Here is a 12,644-nt window from a genome sequence, read left to right on the forward strand (position 1 = left end):
AGTGAGTATATATGCAGGCCAAAACATTACAAATACAATAATATATGTACTTACACAACAGAAACTGTTAGCATAGATCTATTCTTAAAACTTGGCCTGACCAGAAAAACTCCAACTTTGGACTTTGATTTATGGAGCAAGTAGTCAGCAACCTGGAAAACAAATCATGAAAATGTACAGAAAATAAGGTAAAGAAGACATGATAAGGCCATATTTTAGGATTTTAATGAAATTTTGTTTTTTATAATAAATGAATACATTTAAAAATCAATGAAGATTGAATTGTATCAGTCTATCAGAATTTCAGAAAACCAAGAAAATATATGATATTTATATTATCACATTTTACTTCCAGAGATAAATCAATTACTGTAAACAAACTTATTTTTGGGTTAAGCCTATTCTAGTGTATTTCAAACTATATTTTTGTTTCTTTTCTCTAATAGGCAGAGCATGGCGACATAGTGGTAGGTAAGTTGAAAAAAAAAGTCAAAATCCCATTGCTTTGATAAAATCAAATAATGGTACAAAACGGGCCATTGCAGTTTAATAATCCAAATATGGTCTAAGTCCCATAACTCCAGTAACAATTTTTAAATAACACCATTGCATACCCATTTCCCTTTGCTTTCCAGGTAGATCTGGCGTCTTTTTTAAAGGCATCCCTTTTGGGCATGATGCAAAAATACTTTTCTGATTTTAAAAATTGTTAATGCAGTATCATTTAACATACAACAAAACATCTAAAACTTCTTTTAAGGTAGCACAATACAAAGATTTTGTCACTCCCAATCAGACAACTTTAAACTGATGTAATTCATTTCATCCTTCTTTATATTTTATAAATGAGGTACCAAAAGAAAGAAGAAAGATTAATCTTTCAAATTGTGATAATTTCATTATGACATAATTATTACATAATTAATTATTATGTAATTAGTTGCTATATTGTGATGTCCACATTTGAATGAATTTAGCTTCTTTGTTCTTCATAGCATCCCAAAATATTTTATATATTCTTGTACAACACAGCTTGACCTCCAAAACTGTGTCTCAGATTTCCAAAAACATCAATAGAACAAATTTTATACCCAATTGAATTTAGTGGTCTTTTATGAATTGATGTTGCAAACTTCATTGAAGATTTATGAGAGAATGAAATACAATAGGAAAAATCTGAGACACAGTTTTGGAGGTCAAACTGTGTTGTGCAAAAATCTATAAAATATTTTTGGATGCTATGAATAACAAAGAAGCTAAATTCATTTAAGTATAGACATCACAATATAGCAACTAATTACATAATAATAAATGATGTAATAATTATGTCCTAATGAAATTATCACAATTTGAAAGATTAATCCTTCTTCTTTCTTTTGGTACCTCATTTATAAAATTTAAAGAAAGATGAGTGGAATCACATAAGTTTAAAGATGTCTGATCGGGGATGAAAAATCTTTGTATTGTGCTACCTTAAAGTAAGAGTAAATAATAAAACAAATTAAGTGATGTTATGTATAATTAAAATTTCAAAAAAAAAAATCCTTTTAAATCAAGGGCAGATAATTATATTGAATTTGACAATTTGTGTTTTTTTTAGAATTTTCTAAGAAAATAAAGCCCATATCCCAATATTTCAATTGACATTTCAGTGATACAATGTATTCATGAAAAGCAATAAATCTCATTGAATTATAATCAATTTTATTAAGCTTAATGTTTTCTCAATAAAGAACAATCCCGAAAAGTTTCCGGATTTAAAGTAACGGTAATATCTTTAATTTCAATGTATTTTCATGAGAAAACACTGAATGTGATGCCCAGTTTTATAATGAAATTTGAAACAATGTAAGCCCAGATTGGCATGAAGTCTTTTATACAAGTTTAAGAAAAATCTATTGTCGAACATTTAGACACCCCAGCTACATTTACAGACACAATTCAAATCTCCAATATTCTATACTAAATATGATTCATACCTCATCTGTATTGCTAAAATTGCTATAAAAATAAGGAAGTTCTCTGCTTTCAATTGAGACAAGGCTACCATTGCTGGCCTCTGATGCAGGTAGTGGGCCGTTTGGAGTCTTCCCTCGTGGCATTTTTGTAGATATTCATTTATACAGTTATGCTTATTCTAAATTCTGAAAAACAGAGCATTAAATTATTTGCATTTTTTTTACAGTTAGAGTTGTATGATCTTTCAAATTAAAAAAATAATATGTTTTTTTTTATATTTCAGTCTTGAATGACGATGTTTTGCTATACAATATGTGTACATAGACTACCACATTCTTTCAAAATAAAATTGTATCATACAAATATTCAGAAATTAACTACTATTGAATTGTTGTCTTTCTGTATCCTTATTCACCATGTTCACCAACTCTTTTTTCCATATGCAGTGACCCTTACCACAACATCTCTCATCAACTTAGGCTATCATACAGCGCAAGTGTGAAGGAAAAAACATGATGAAAAAATTCAACAAACGTGGCAGGATGTTTGTATATACAATTGTATAATTATATATATATATATGCATTGCTTTTGAAAAAAAAAATATAATACACCAAATCATTTGAATACTGTAAAGACCAGGTTACAGCAAACTTCTGTGAAAATTTGTTAACAAGCTCACCAGAGCTCATGTTTTGATCTGCTCTTAGACATGTTAAAACAAAAATTATGAACATGATGTCATGATGAAGGATTTAAATAAATTTCACTTACTTTAAACAGTTTTATGTGGACAAAAGGACATAAAGATATGTATGAGTATAGGTCTGAAGGGCACGGAAAGATGTTTTGTTGGATTTTTTTAAATTTTGTAAGTTGTGAATGGAATGTTTGGTTATTTTAAAATTGTTTAGAAGATTTTTGTGACTTGGGCTGATAATATAAACGCACAAATGAAATATATATATTCTCTACACAACAAAACAGGTAGAAAGCATAAATTGCATTATAAAACTTATTTTATTACTCTAAAGGAATATTCAATATAGATAGTCTATATGGTAATGATTTGCCAATACCCTAATTGACCCTGTAATCATTTTGAACTAGTTTCAATGAAACTGATCATGAATGAACATGAAAGCAGAAAATGCAAATTAATTTGTGTGTACAGTAATGTTGGTAATCTTTCAGGTTTTTTTTTGTTCCTTAAATTCTAATTCAATCTTTTCTAAAGGTTAAAACTTTTGAAATGAAAATCATTTTTTTATTAAAAGTTGATTAAAATGCATAAATGAACAATGCATCACTTTCAACTTATCTGACTTAGTGACAGAGACAGGTTCCCATTACCCCTGGTTTAAAACCAGTCTAAAGTTGGAAAAAAGAAACAAATTGGGTTAAAAATGTTAAAAAAACAGAATCAAATTGGTAATTGGCAAATACATGTAGGCCATTATAAACTATTATATATGTATTTATCCTGCAATCAGCTAACTAATGCACAAATAGCAGGTACAAAAATAATTTTTTGCTTTATTTGTACTTGTTCAAATAAAGTCTCCAGGTAGCCCTTTTCCATGTTGAGCAGGCATTAATGTGGATCATATTTCTTTTTCAGTACCAGTTCATTTTGGGATCCTCGTCACAGTGCATGTTCAAACTTTTTGATTTCTTTCAAAAATAAGAAACTAAGATTTAGATATGTTAAATAACTGAAGTTTCAAGTATTGGGAGTTAAATTCAGTATAAAAACAATATATGTACATTGTCGGAAAATATCAAATTTATTTGTACTTGCTGCAAAAAAGCTCAGTGAGCCTTGCTTAATGTCTTGTTTCTAAAGCACATACAAATAAATCTATATTTTCTGACAATGACTTTATTATGTACATCCATTGTTTATTCATTTATACATGTAATTATATATATAAGTTTGTTTTAGTTATAGATGCTTTCTTCTTACCATTTACATAAGTTTGTTGACTAAGTTTTTTGTTTATTTTGTCACCTGTGTATAAGTTTAAGTTATGACAGCAAAGTTTTCGGTTAGATGAATAATGATTGAATACAAAGAGTGACAATATAATATTTAATATGATACAGTCAAGCTGTAGCCTGCATCAATAATAATACATGTTAAAGATCTCTAAAAAATAAAATAAAAATATATGTTTTTCAAAGCATATTATTTAAAAACTGTAGGCAAGAATATCACAGTGTCATACTTACACTTTTTCTTAGCCTTGTTTAAAGATAATAATATTATTAAAATTTTAAGGAATAACCTCAAAGGTAAGGGATTTTCCAAAATTAATCAATACATTATCTTACAATAACAAACATGGTAGAACCACGTTACAATACTTGTCGTGGACAATTTCCCGTATATTCCGTCCCAGGGGTCTATTTAAACGAAAATGGACAATTATCTCTTTTCGAATGTTTATATTTTAGGCAATCTACTGTCTTATATTACCATGTTTTCTTACAAACTTGCTGATATTTTCCATCAACAACAGGTCAACGAAAGCAACCAACCCGGAAGTTTATAAATAATACGCATGACAAGCGGATGTTCGGAATGTCTCGAAATAAACCAGTTTTACAGTTATGTACTGTTGAAACATACTTAAACTGTGAGTGTCGATATTTATCGTGGAATTCAGTTTATACATTGCCACAGTTACCTGAATTTTCTAGCAATCAGCAAAGTTTTGTCTTTAAAGATCAAATTTATGGCCCAAGACTAAAAAAATATATTTTAATAAACTGGCCAAGGATTTGTATATAGAACCAGAGACATATAATACAATTGTTGTATTATATGTCTCTGATAGAACTTTAATATACTACAAGCGCATAGTATTCAACTTTTTATCATAACTTTGTAACCACTGAAGATTTTTTGTTGCAACAAACAGTAAAAGAAAGATGAATAAATTGTCTAAAGCAATGAACCAATAATGTAGTTTAAATTAAGTTCACTTATTAACTATCAATTGATAAAAACAGCGAAATTTTAAATGAAACAATATTACGTGAAATTTTGCCCATTTTCAGCGTGTATTTTAGTGTTTTTTTTTTCAAATGGTAACACCTATACATGATATTTGATATTCATTGTGAAGCCCTACATTCTCTTCTTCAGTTCAAAGATGTATTACTTATGTACAGTTTATCTTCTTGTCTTTACAAGCCTATAACATAGACCCAATATGAAATGCACATCTGATCTTGGCTAGGCCGAAAGCGTATTTACTTTCAATTCTAAGTTTACTAATCGATCAATGGTGATCATTGATATAGTATACAGACCCTCTCTACTTAATAAACTCTGTGACCGCCGTGGATAGTAAACTTGAAAATGATAGCAGATAAAATTCTGAAAATACACTTTATTCGTAGTATATATGTATGTTCAAAGTATACAGAAAAACGCAAACCGGAAGTCTAATCTGACTTAAAATTTCGTACAATGACGGGACAATATCCGGATGCCTTTTTTCTCGTTTTTCTCCTAAAACAACTCAATCTGAATAATCATATGAATGGATGACAAATGCGACTATGCACTGTACCTATAGGACACAGAGGCGTGTTGATTAATTTATTCTGGAAAGAAGAGAAGCGACACCAAAAATGAGGTCTTCTCATTTAATAGTATAGATTCCTGGGACTATTATACTAATTATAAGATCAAGGCACACTGTCACTGTCAAAAAATATGGTGTATCGATAAATAGCGCAGATAAAGTCTCGTTCTAGCGACTGTGATGTAGACATCATTAAACTAATCGGTGTAACGGTTTCCAGTCCCGTTAGTACAATCTGAGACTTCTATAACACAGTTATAGTAGTCTCAGGTACAATAGCCTCAGACTATTCCCAGATTATAAACAAACTGATTTATATACCTATCCACGAATGTCCATAGGCGGATGCAAAAGGGGGGGGGGGGGCCTTTCGTAGGAAAAATTTGGTTGCCGATTATATAGGGAATCACTGAAGCATAACTGGAGCTGCCTGCCCCTTTTAGGTCAGTCAGCGCCCCTCCCTTATAAAAAGTTCTGGATCCGCCACTGATGTCTATCGTTTATTTATCATATATCGCACATCATGTTAGAAATCTGAAACGATGCACGAGTGGTTTAATTGATTTAAATTGAGTTGATTATAACATGTCGCCTGTGTGGACGTCAAACTGAGAAGCAACGCGATCAAGCGGACGTCAAAGAAAGCAACGTGATCAAACGGACGTCAAAGAAAGCAACGTGATTAAGCGGACGTCAAAGAAAGCAACGTGACAGCGGACGTCAAGGAGAACACTTGCTGGACGTCATTAGGGTGAACTCGACAGCCCTTAAATATCCGAACGTGTTATGGGAGCGAACGGACCCAGTACCTTAATTTTTTTGTTTTGCTCTTACGAAGAGTTTTTGGTTTAGAAAGAATAACACAATTATGTTTTAGTGTTATCTTAGGTTTGCAATATATATGCGTTTTATAAGATAGCACTGGTTAGTACCAAGTTTGATCTTAAGCGATTATTAGGTGTTGAATGTCGGAATTTCGCAAGTTTTGACAATTTTAGTTTATGTTGAAAGCTTTCAGTTTAGTTCAAACATATTTTATTTGCTGAATTAAAGCAAAATGGATCAGACACACTAAGTAAATCATACTGATGAAGTCTTATCCACAATACAATATAAATAAATACAATAATAGAATAATGCGCATGCATGTAAAGCAAACAGTATAGAGCTTTAATAATACAAGCTACATAATGTTGTGAGCACTTCATATAATGTTGTGAGCACCTCTTATAATGTTGTGACCACTGCATATAATGCTTATCATCAACATAAGGCAGTTATGGCGTTCCATAATCATAGGTCATTGTAGGTAAAAAAAAAAAAAGAAGAGACAGAGAAATTTTTTTTTAAAAGTCATATAATTCTTTGATGATGACACGAGTGTTGATGATGATATTGTTCCGTGTCAGTATCAATAACGCTTTATGAAGGTACAAGACATCTGTTTGTCCTTTTGATGAAATTATGAACATGTTTGAACATTTGAATATTTTGTTCGTTGGAAAGGTCCAAGTTTCCGCTAATTTATAGTTTTGTATCTAAAACAAAGTTTTCGGAAAGCCAGTTAAGATTATCGAATAAGGTTTTCTATATGATGTATTTTGGACAGATGAAGAATTATGATGAACATCCTCAATATCTGACCCACATTGTCAAGAAGGATCATTTATCATATTAGCTCGAAAAGGTCATAGTCAAGTTAAGAATGGAGTAACTGTATCGCAATTGCTTTAAGCAAAGATTTGTATAGTGACACTTTACAAATCCTTGCTTTAAGCTAATATTCAATTTCCTCGGGCTGTACAAATAAAACATTTCAACTTAACTTAGTAGAATATCGTTTTATAATTCTTTCTTAAATTTAGCAATAGAGTCGACGCTGCGAATTTTTGGATCAAGTTTATTCGACTCACGTATTAAGAGGGAATACACGATTCAATACAAATTGGAACAATAATATCACTAGTGACCATTTCGCAATAAATATTTGATTGTACTCTGGTGCATGTTTTTGGTTCATGTTAACTGCTATATATAACACATTTGTAATCTTCTTTGTCTTTTTTCAAAAAGAGATTCACAGCCAACCTCAGAGTATAAAGATTGAATATCGGTAGACCGGTAACTATTCTTGCGGCCTCTAACTACTTTTCGAATTTGTGTGAGAGGCATATTCCACAATTATCCCACACTTCCGTGGCATATTCAAATTGTGTCGAATTAAAACTAATATATATAGTTTTTCTAAATTGTTTCGAGATACTCGGTCTCTTAAGTTTATGTTAGTTTATAATGTACTACTTGTCATCTCAAATGTGTGTCGTCATTCGTAAATGTACATAGTTTCAAGATAAAAAAAAAAAAGGAAATACATGAACATATATCTGAGATTACTATAGTAATCTCAGAATATATGTAGTTATAAAACATTGAGACTAACCCGTGGATGACGATTTGTGGTCTTGGCACTCTACGAACACAATATTACTTTAATACACCATAGAATAGACTCATTGTTGAAGGCCGTACGGTTACCTATAGTTGTTTCTGTCATTTTGGACTCTTGTGGAGAGTTGTCTCATTGGCAATCATACCACATCTTCTTTTTTTATATTAATCGTTTTTAAAGGTATTGTTTGGTGCTCTAGTTTTCAAACTTTTTCAAAGAACTTTAAACTCGCAAACTCGCTTTAGCTCTTCATATGAGTTTAATATACAGTTTGACCTGGATACGACAACCTTTCATGTTGGCTGTTCAAAACTCCTCCCTCTGAAAAATCACATTGCCAGTCGTTTGCTTGTTTACAAACAAAAAGGGAGGTTCATGGAATGGCCTACACAAACACTCTACACTTCTATACATTGGACATCAAAATTAACTTAATTGTCCTAATCAGATTCGAAATAATTGATGCAATCTATACTTTATTGTAGTTTTAACATGAGTCACTATCGCTCGGGCAAAAATAATCACGAATATAATGCCTACCCATGTTAAAACTACAATAAAGATCAATAAAGTATAACGTGCATCAATTATTTCTTAATTTAATGGCAATATTGATAGTTTGATTTTTAGTTTTTATATGTTACTTTTGTATTTTGTGCCGGTGTTTTATTTAGAGAACTAACTATCTTTGCAGGGGCGGATCCAGGATTTTGGAAAAGGGGGGCGAAGTTTTTAAAATTCTCCGAGCGTAGCGAGGCGAAAAATTTTTGGGACCTGTTTTTAGCCTAAAAAACATAAAATAAGTGTAAAATACACTTTTTAAACGGTTTCTGACGTGTGGCATGTATATTCTATAGTTGCTGTAAAGTGTAAGGGTAGGACATTTTTTGATGTTTAATTTATTCTCCCTGAGACTATAGTAGTCTCAGATTCTCCCTATTAACTGTCTATCATAAAATGATAGTATGGATTCAAAGCTATGTACTGATATATTTGATGTGAGACTTGTCAGTAATAAATAGACCTGGGCAATTCTCGTTTGTTGTATGTTAAGTTAGCATAACCTCGTTAGATTTCTTGTTGTAAACAAGATATACGCCGGGCTATTCGATGGAATACAATACGACCGACACGAGTTAAAACAGACGGACACGCAATTTTATTTAAATGTTTGGTTGATATGTTTCACCCAACAAAATGAAAGGATATGAGGGGTTCCAAATCAACAAAAGGCTACGAATGAGTCTGAAATGACAACGAATTAATAAACGACGGTCGTCAAAAGGAGACATAAATAAAATTGAGAATGGAGGCCACACCCAGCTCTGGCCTTGAGAAAAAAAGTCAATATATCAGTTCGGCGAAACAGGCATGCAAACCTCCGCCCCCCCCCCCCCAAAAAAAAAAAAAATACGCCTGCTTTTTATTCATCATGTTGATTAAATGCTAAATGATTCTGTTGGAAATTTTCTTTTCTAATAGCAAAAATCAGAGTCAGATTTTGTTCACTTATATATCTCAAATCAAAAGGTTCGTACCTTAGATTTAAAATATATCTAGAGCTTATACTCTATTGTGGGGATCATTATTCAGCTACATGTATGTTATTTAAGACCACGTGAAAACATCGACTCATCCGAAATTTCGAGTCAACCGAGTTCGATACAACGAGAGTTAACTGTATGTTATTTTAAAATAGGCTGGGTGTTACGGGTTAAACATGCTTAATCCTGTGTCGCTTTGGAGGTGTCATGATTGTCAGTCTCAGCTTAAGCAATGTGTTACTGTAATTTGAATTCCAAAATGACGGCTGAGTGACGTTTTTTCGACCCACTCGTCAACTCCACCATAGCGAATCACATGACTTTGACATGATAAGTAAATATCAGCGAAAATTATCTTAATAAGTAAAGAATTGTCGCATGAAAATTAAAGACACGGGAAATGGCAAAATTCACAAAATCTAGTCTGATTAATCATTTTACAAAAAAAAAAAAAAAAGCCCGAGCAAAAGGGGGGGGGGCGTACGCCCTCTACGGCCCCCTCTGGATCCGCCACTGCTTTGGCAGGAAAACTGACAATCATAGTTAATCAAGATTGGGAATCGAACGCACCTTCCACGTGAGGAGTTCAAAATTACAAAGTTAGTGGAACAGTAAATAAACTACTTTAGACTGCTCATCCACCGAGACTCCTAATGATAATAAATACAAGAGCCAAATAATACAATATGTCCTAGTACTATAAAAGTGCGTATAGTAACGCCTTTAGCTTTGCCGTCAGGCGTCAAACGGTCATTTTCGGCTATTGTTAGCGTCAAAATGGTTAAAATGTTACCGTGATTCGTCAGAGGTCCCAAAAGTACTTGTTGTTAACCGTTGTGATATTTTTGGAAAAAAAAATAACTTCAGTGATTCGTCAAAATCAGTCGTATTTATTATCGTCTAAAAAGTACTTTTTATCGTCATGCACGAAAAATTACCGCTAACGTCATTTTGACAAGAATTTTTACCGTTATTCGTCATGAAGGTACACCCATTACGACTCTCATTAAATGTCCACGAAATTTAGAAATCGTTATGGGTCCGTAATGATCCATGACAGAGTTAAAAAAAATCCGTCTTGAAAGATTCAGTTTTAAAAGACACTGCATGCGACAGGAAAGTTTATATTCTGATCTATTCTTGGTGGGTTTTGTTTACCGTGAAATAATGCTGCATCAATTTGGTCTGTTTATTTTTCCATGACAGAAAAAATAAATAATACTGATCTAGAACCAAACCTAAGGAACAAATTTAAGATCATTTATGTAACATAAATTTGAGCGTGTTATTCCGTGCAATAAGATTGTTTCACTTTTCCCCATAGCCGACCCGGTTTTTACACGCTCATTCGTATCTCTACACGAAGACCGTTCTGTAGTGATCGGCTGCAGCTGCAAGGTGCGTGCTAATCACTGAAGAATTGCATTTATTTGTAAGTTTACAGGTATTTTACTAACCTAAATAATTTACGGTTTCAACCAAACGAAATCTATAAAATAATGTCAAAGTCTGCACACATATAAAGTACACAAAATGTGGTTAGAGGCCTAGCTAGGGTCACCAAGAACTAGTAAATGCACATGTATGACATGCTGATGTGCAATGGGTTAAAGCAGTGCAGTTAACAAGTCGAACCTGTTGCATTTATAGCTTGAAAATGTAATAAAAAAACTCACCAACAGTGACCAATGCCATTTGAGGTCACATTATGCAGATTAGCTAGCTGAAATGCACACATGTCTTGTATAAACTGTCAGAATGGGTTTATAATTTTCCTGCCCTCTGTCTATACATGTGTTTATACATATGTGTCTGCTGTCTGTTTAAATATATCATGGTATGTTCATACATGGTTTCCTGCATGTGGTTATGTATGCTTTCCTGTTTTCTTGTTGATAAACAATTAAAAGGACAACTTTACATGTCTGTCACTTTTAATTTCACATGTTTTTGTTCCAAATATGCATGTGATATTGGCCACTGCAAATAGAGTAAACATTTAATCAATACTTATTTATAAGAAATTAATCAGGCACAGTTTGTTTATTATTTTTCTGTCAGTTGTTCTGTACACATTACAAATGATCAAACATGTGACAGTTAAACTACTGACACGGACAATATTACAAAATAGCATACGTATGGTTGTCATGGTTCTGGATAGCGTTTAATTAAGAAATTATGAATAGAGAAAAAAATGGCTTGAAAATCAAAGAGTACACAGACATAAAGACCAACTAGACCCTTGTACATCATGTACATGATCATCATGATCATAGTGAAACAAAATTTTATGACCAACATTTTTACAAACTAATCTTTTTGTAGATCTGTCAAAATCTCAAATGGTCAGGTTGCAATTCCATAAAAGCAGGTATATACAACTTCATGAAAAATGAGGGAAAGTTCTTTAATCAATTCCATCAAAACAGTTGTACAATTTGAAGATGTCATGTTTTTGTGATGTTTGAAAAAGGTTTGAGAGGGTCTTCTCCAGTCATTCTTCAGTTATTCCCTTTAAGAATAATCAACCAATTTTTTCCCACAAAAGGGGGAGGTGGCTGGGCCTTCTGCCCCTGACCTCGGGCTCCCCTAAATTTGATCTGTCTCCTACAGTTTTCAACCCAACCTCTTTTATAAGTTTTGCTCTTAAAGAAGTGATCAAGTTTGGAAAATTAAGTAAAAATTTCTCAAACAATTATATGTGTGAAGGTGATCAGCTTTTACATATGTGCAATTTTTTAATACTTATCATTTTCAAGGGTCAAGGTCTGAGTCCATTACACAAAAGCTACCAACTTTTCCCTATCCGTAAGCCAATCTGCTTGCCCATCATCACATACTATAAGCTTGTTTTAGAATAAGTCCAATTTTAGCACCAAAAAAATATTCTGCAGAATAAAAAATAAAGTTATATATGTTCTCATCACTTGTCATCCATCGTCATGGTTCGTCGTCGTTAACTTGTATAAAAATCTTCTCTGAAACTACTGGGCCACATTTAACCAAACTTGGCCACAATCATCATTGGGGTATCTAGTTTAGAAAATGTGTCTGGTAACCCAGCCAACTATTAACCAAGATGGACACCATGGC

At 32.5% G+C, this 12,644-nt stretch overlaps 2 protein-coding genes across 4 annotated transcripts in view; one reads left to right on the plus strand and one right to left on the minus strand.

The window, feature by feature from the left end:
- The window catches only part of LOC143076449 (uncharacterized), a 26,294-nt gene extending 14,954 nt beyond the window's left edge, over window positions 1–11,340 (minus strand). Inside the window, exons 1-3 of one of the 3 annotated variants that reach the window (XM_076252248.1) lie at window positions 11,225–11,340; window positions 1,980–2,144; window positions 55–152 (exon numbers count right to left, since the gene is read on the minus strand). In XM_076252248.1, the coding sequence (XP_076108363.1) occupies window positions 55–152; window positions 1,980–2,102 (221 nt within the window). In that variant the 5' untranslated portion in view covers window positions 2,103–2,144; window positions 11,225–11,340. Of the gene's footprint in view, window positions 1–54; window positions 153–1,979; window positions 2,145–4,438; window positions 4,518–11,224 lie in introns of those variants that run through there. The other 2 variants (XM_076252230.1, XM_076252238.1) reach the window with 2 other exon arrangements.
- The window catches only part of LOC143076464 (sterile alpha motif domain-containing protein 3-like), a 25,610-nt gene continuing 23,870 nt past the window's right edge, over window positions 10,905–12,644 (plus strand). Inside the window, exon 1 of the mRNA XM_076252256.1 lies at window positions 10,905–10,980. The gene's annotated coding sequence lies outside the window, so the exon portion shown is untranslated. The remainder of the gene's footprint in view (window positions 10,981–12,644) is intronic.

This window comes from Mytilus galloprovincialis, chromosome 1 (genome assembly GCF_965363235.1).
Source record: "Mytilus galloprovincialis chromosome 1, xbMytGall1.hap1.1, whole genome shotgun sequence".
In the NCBI taxonomy this organism is placed as follows: domain Eukaryota; kingdom Metazoa; phylum Mollusca; class Bivalvia; order Mytilida; family Mytilidae; genus Mytilus; species Mytilus galloprovincialis.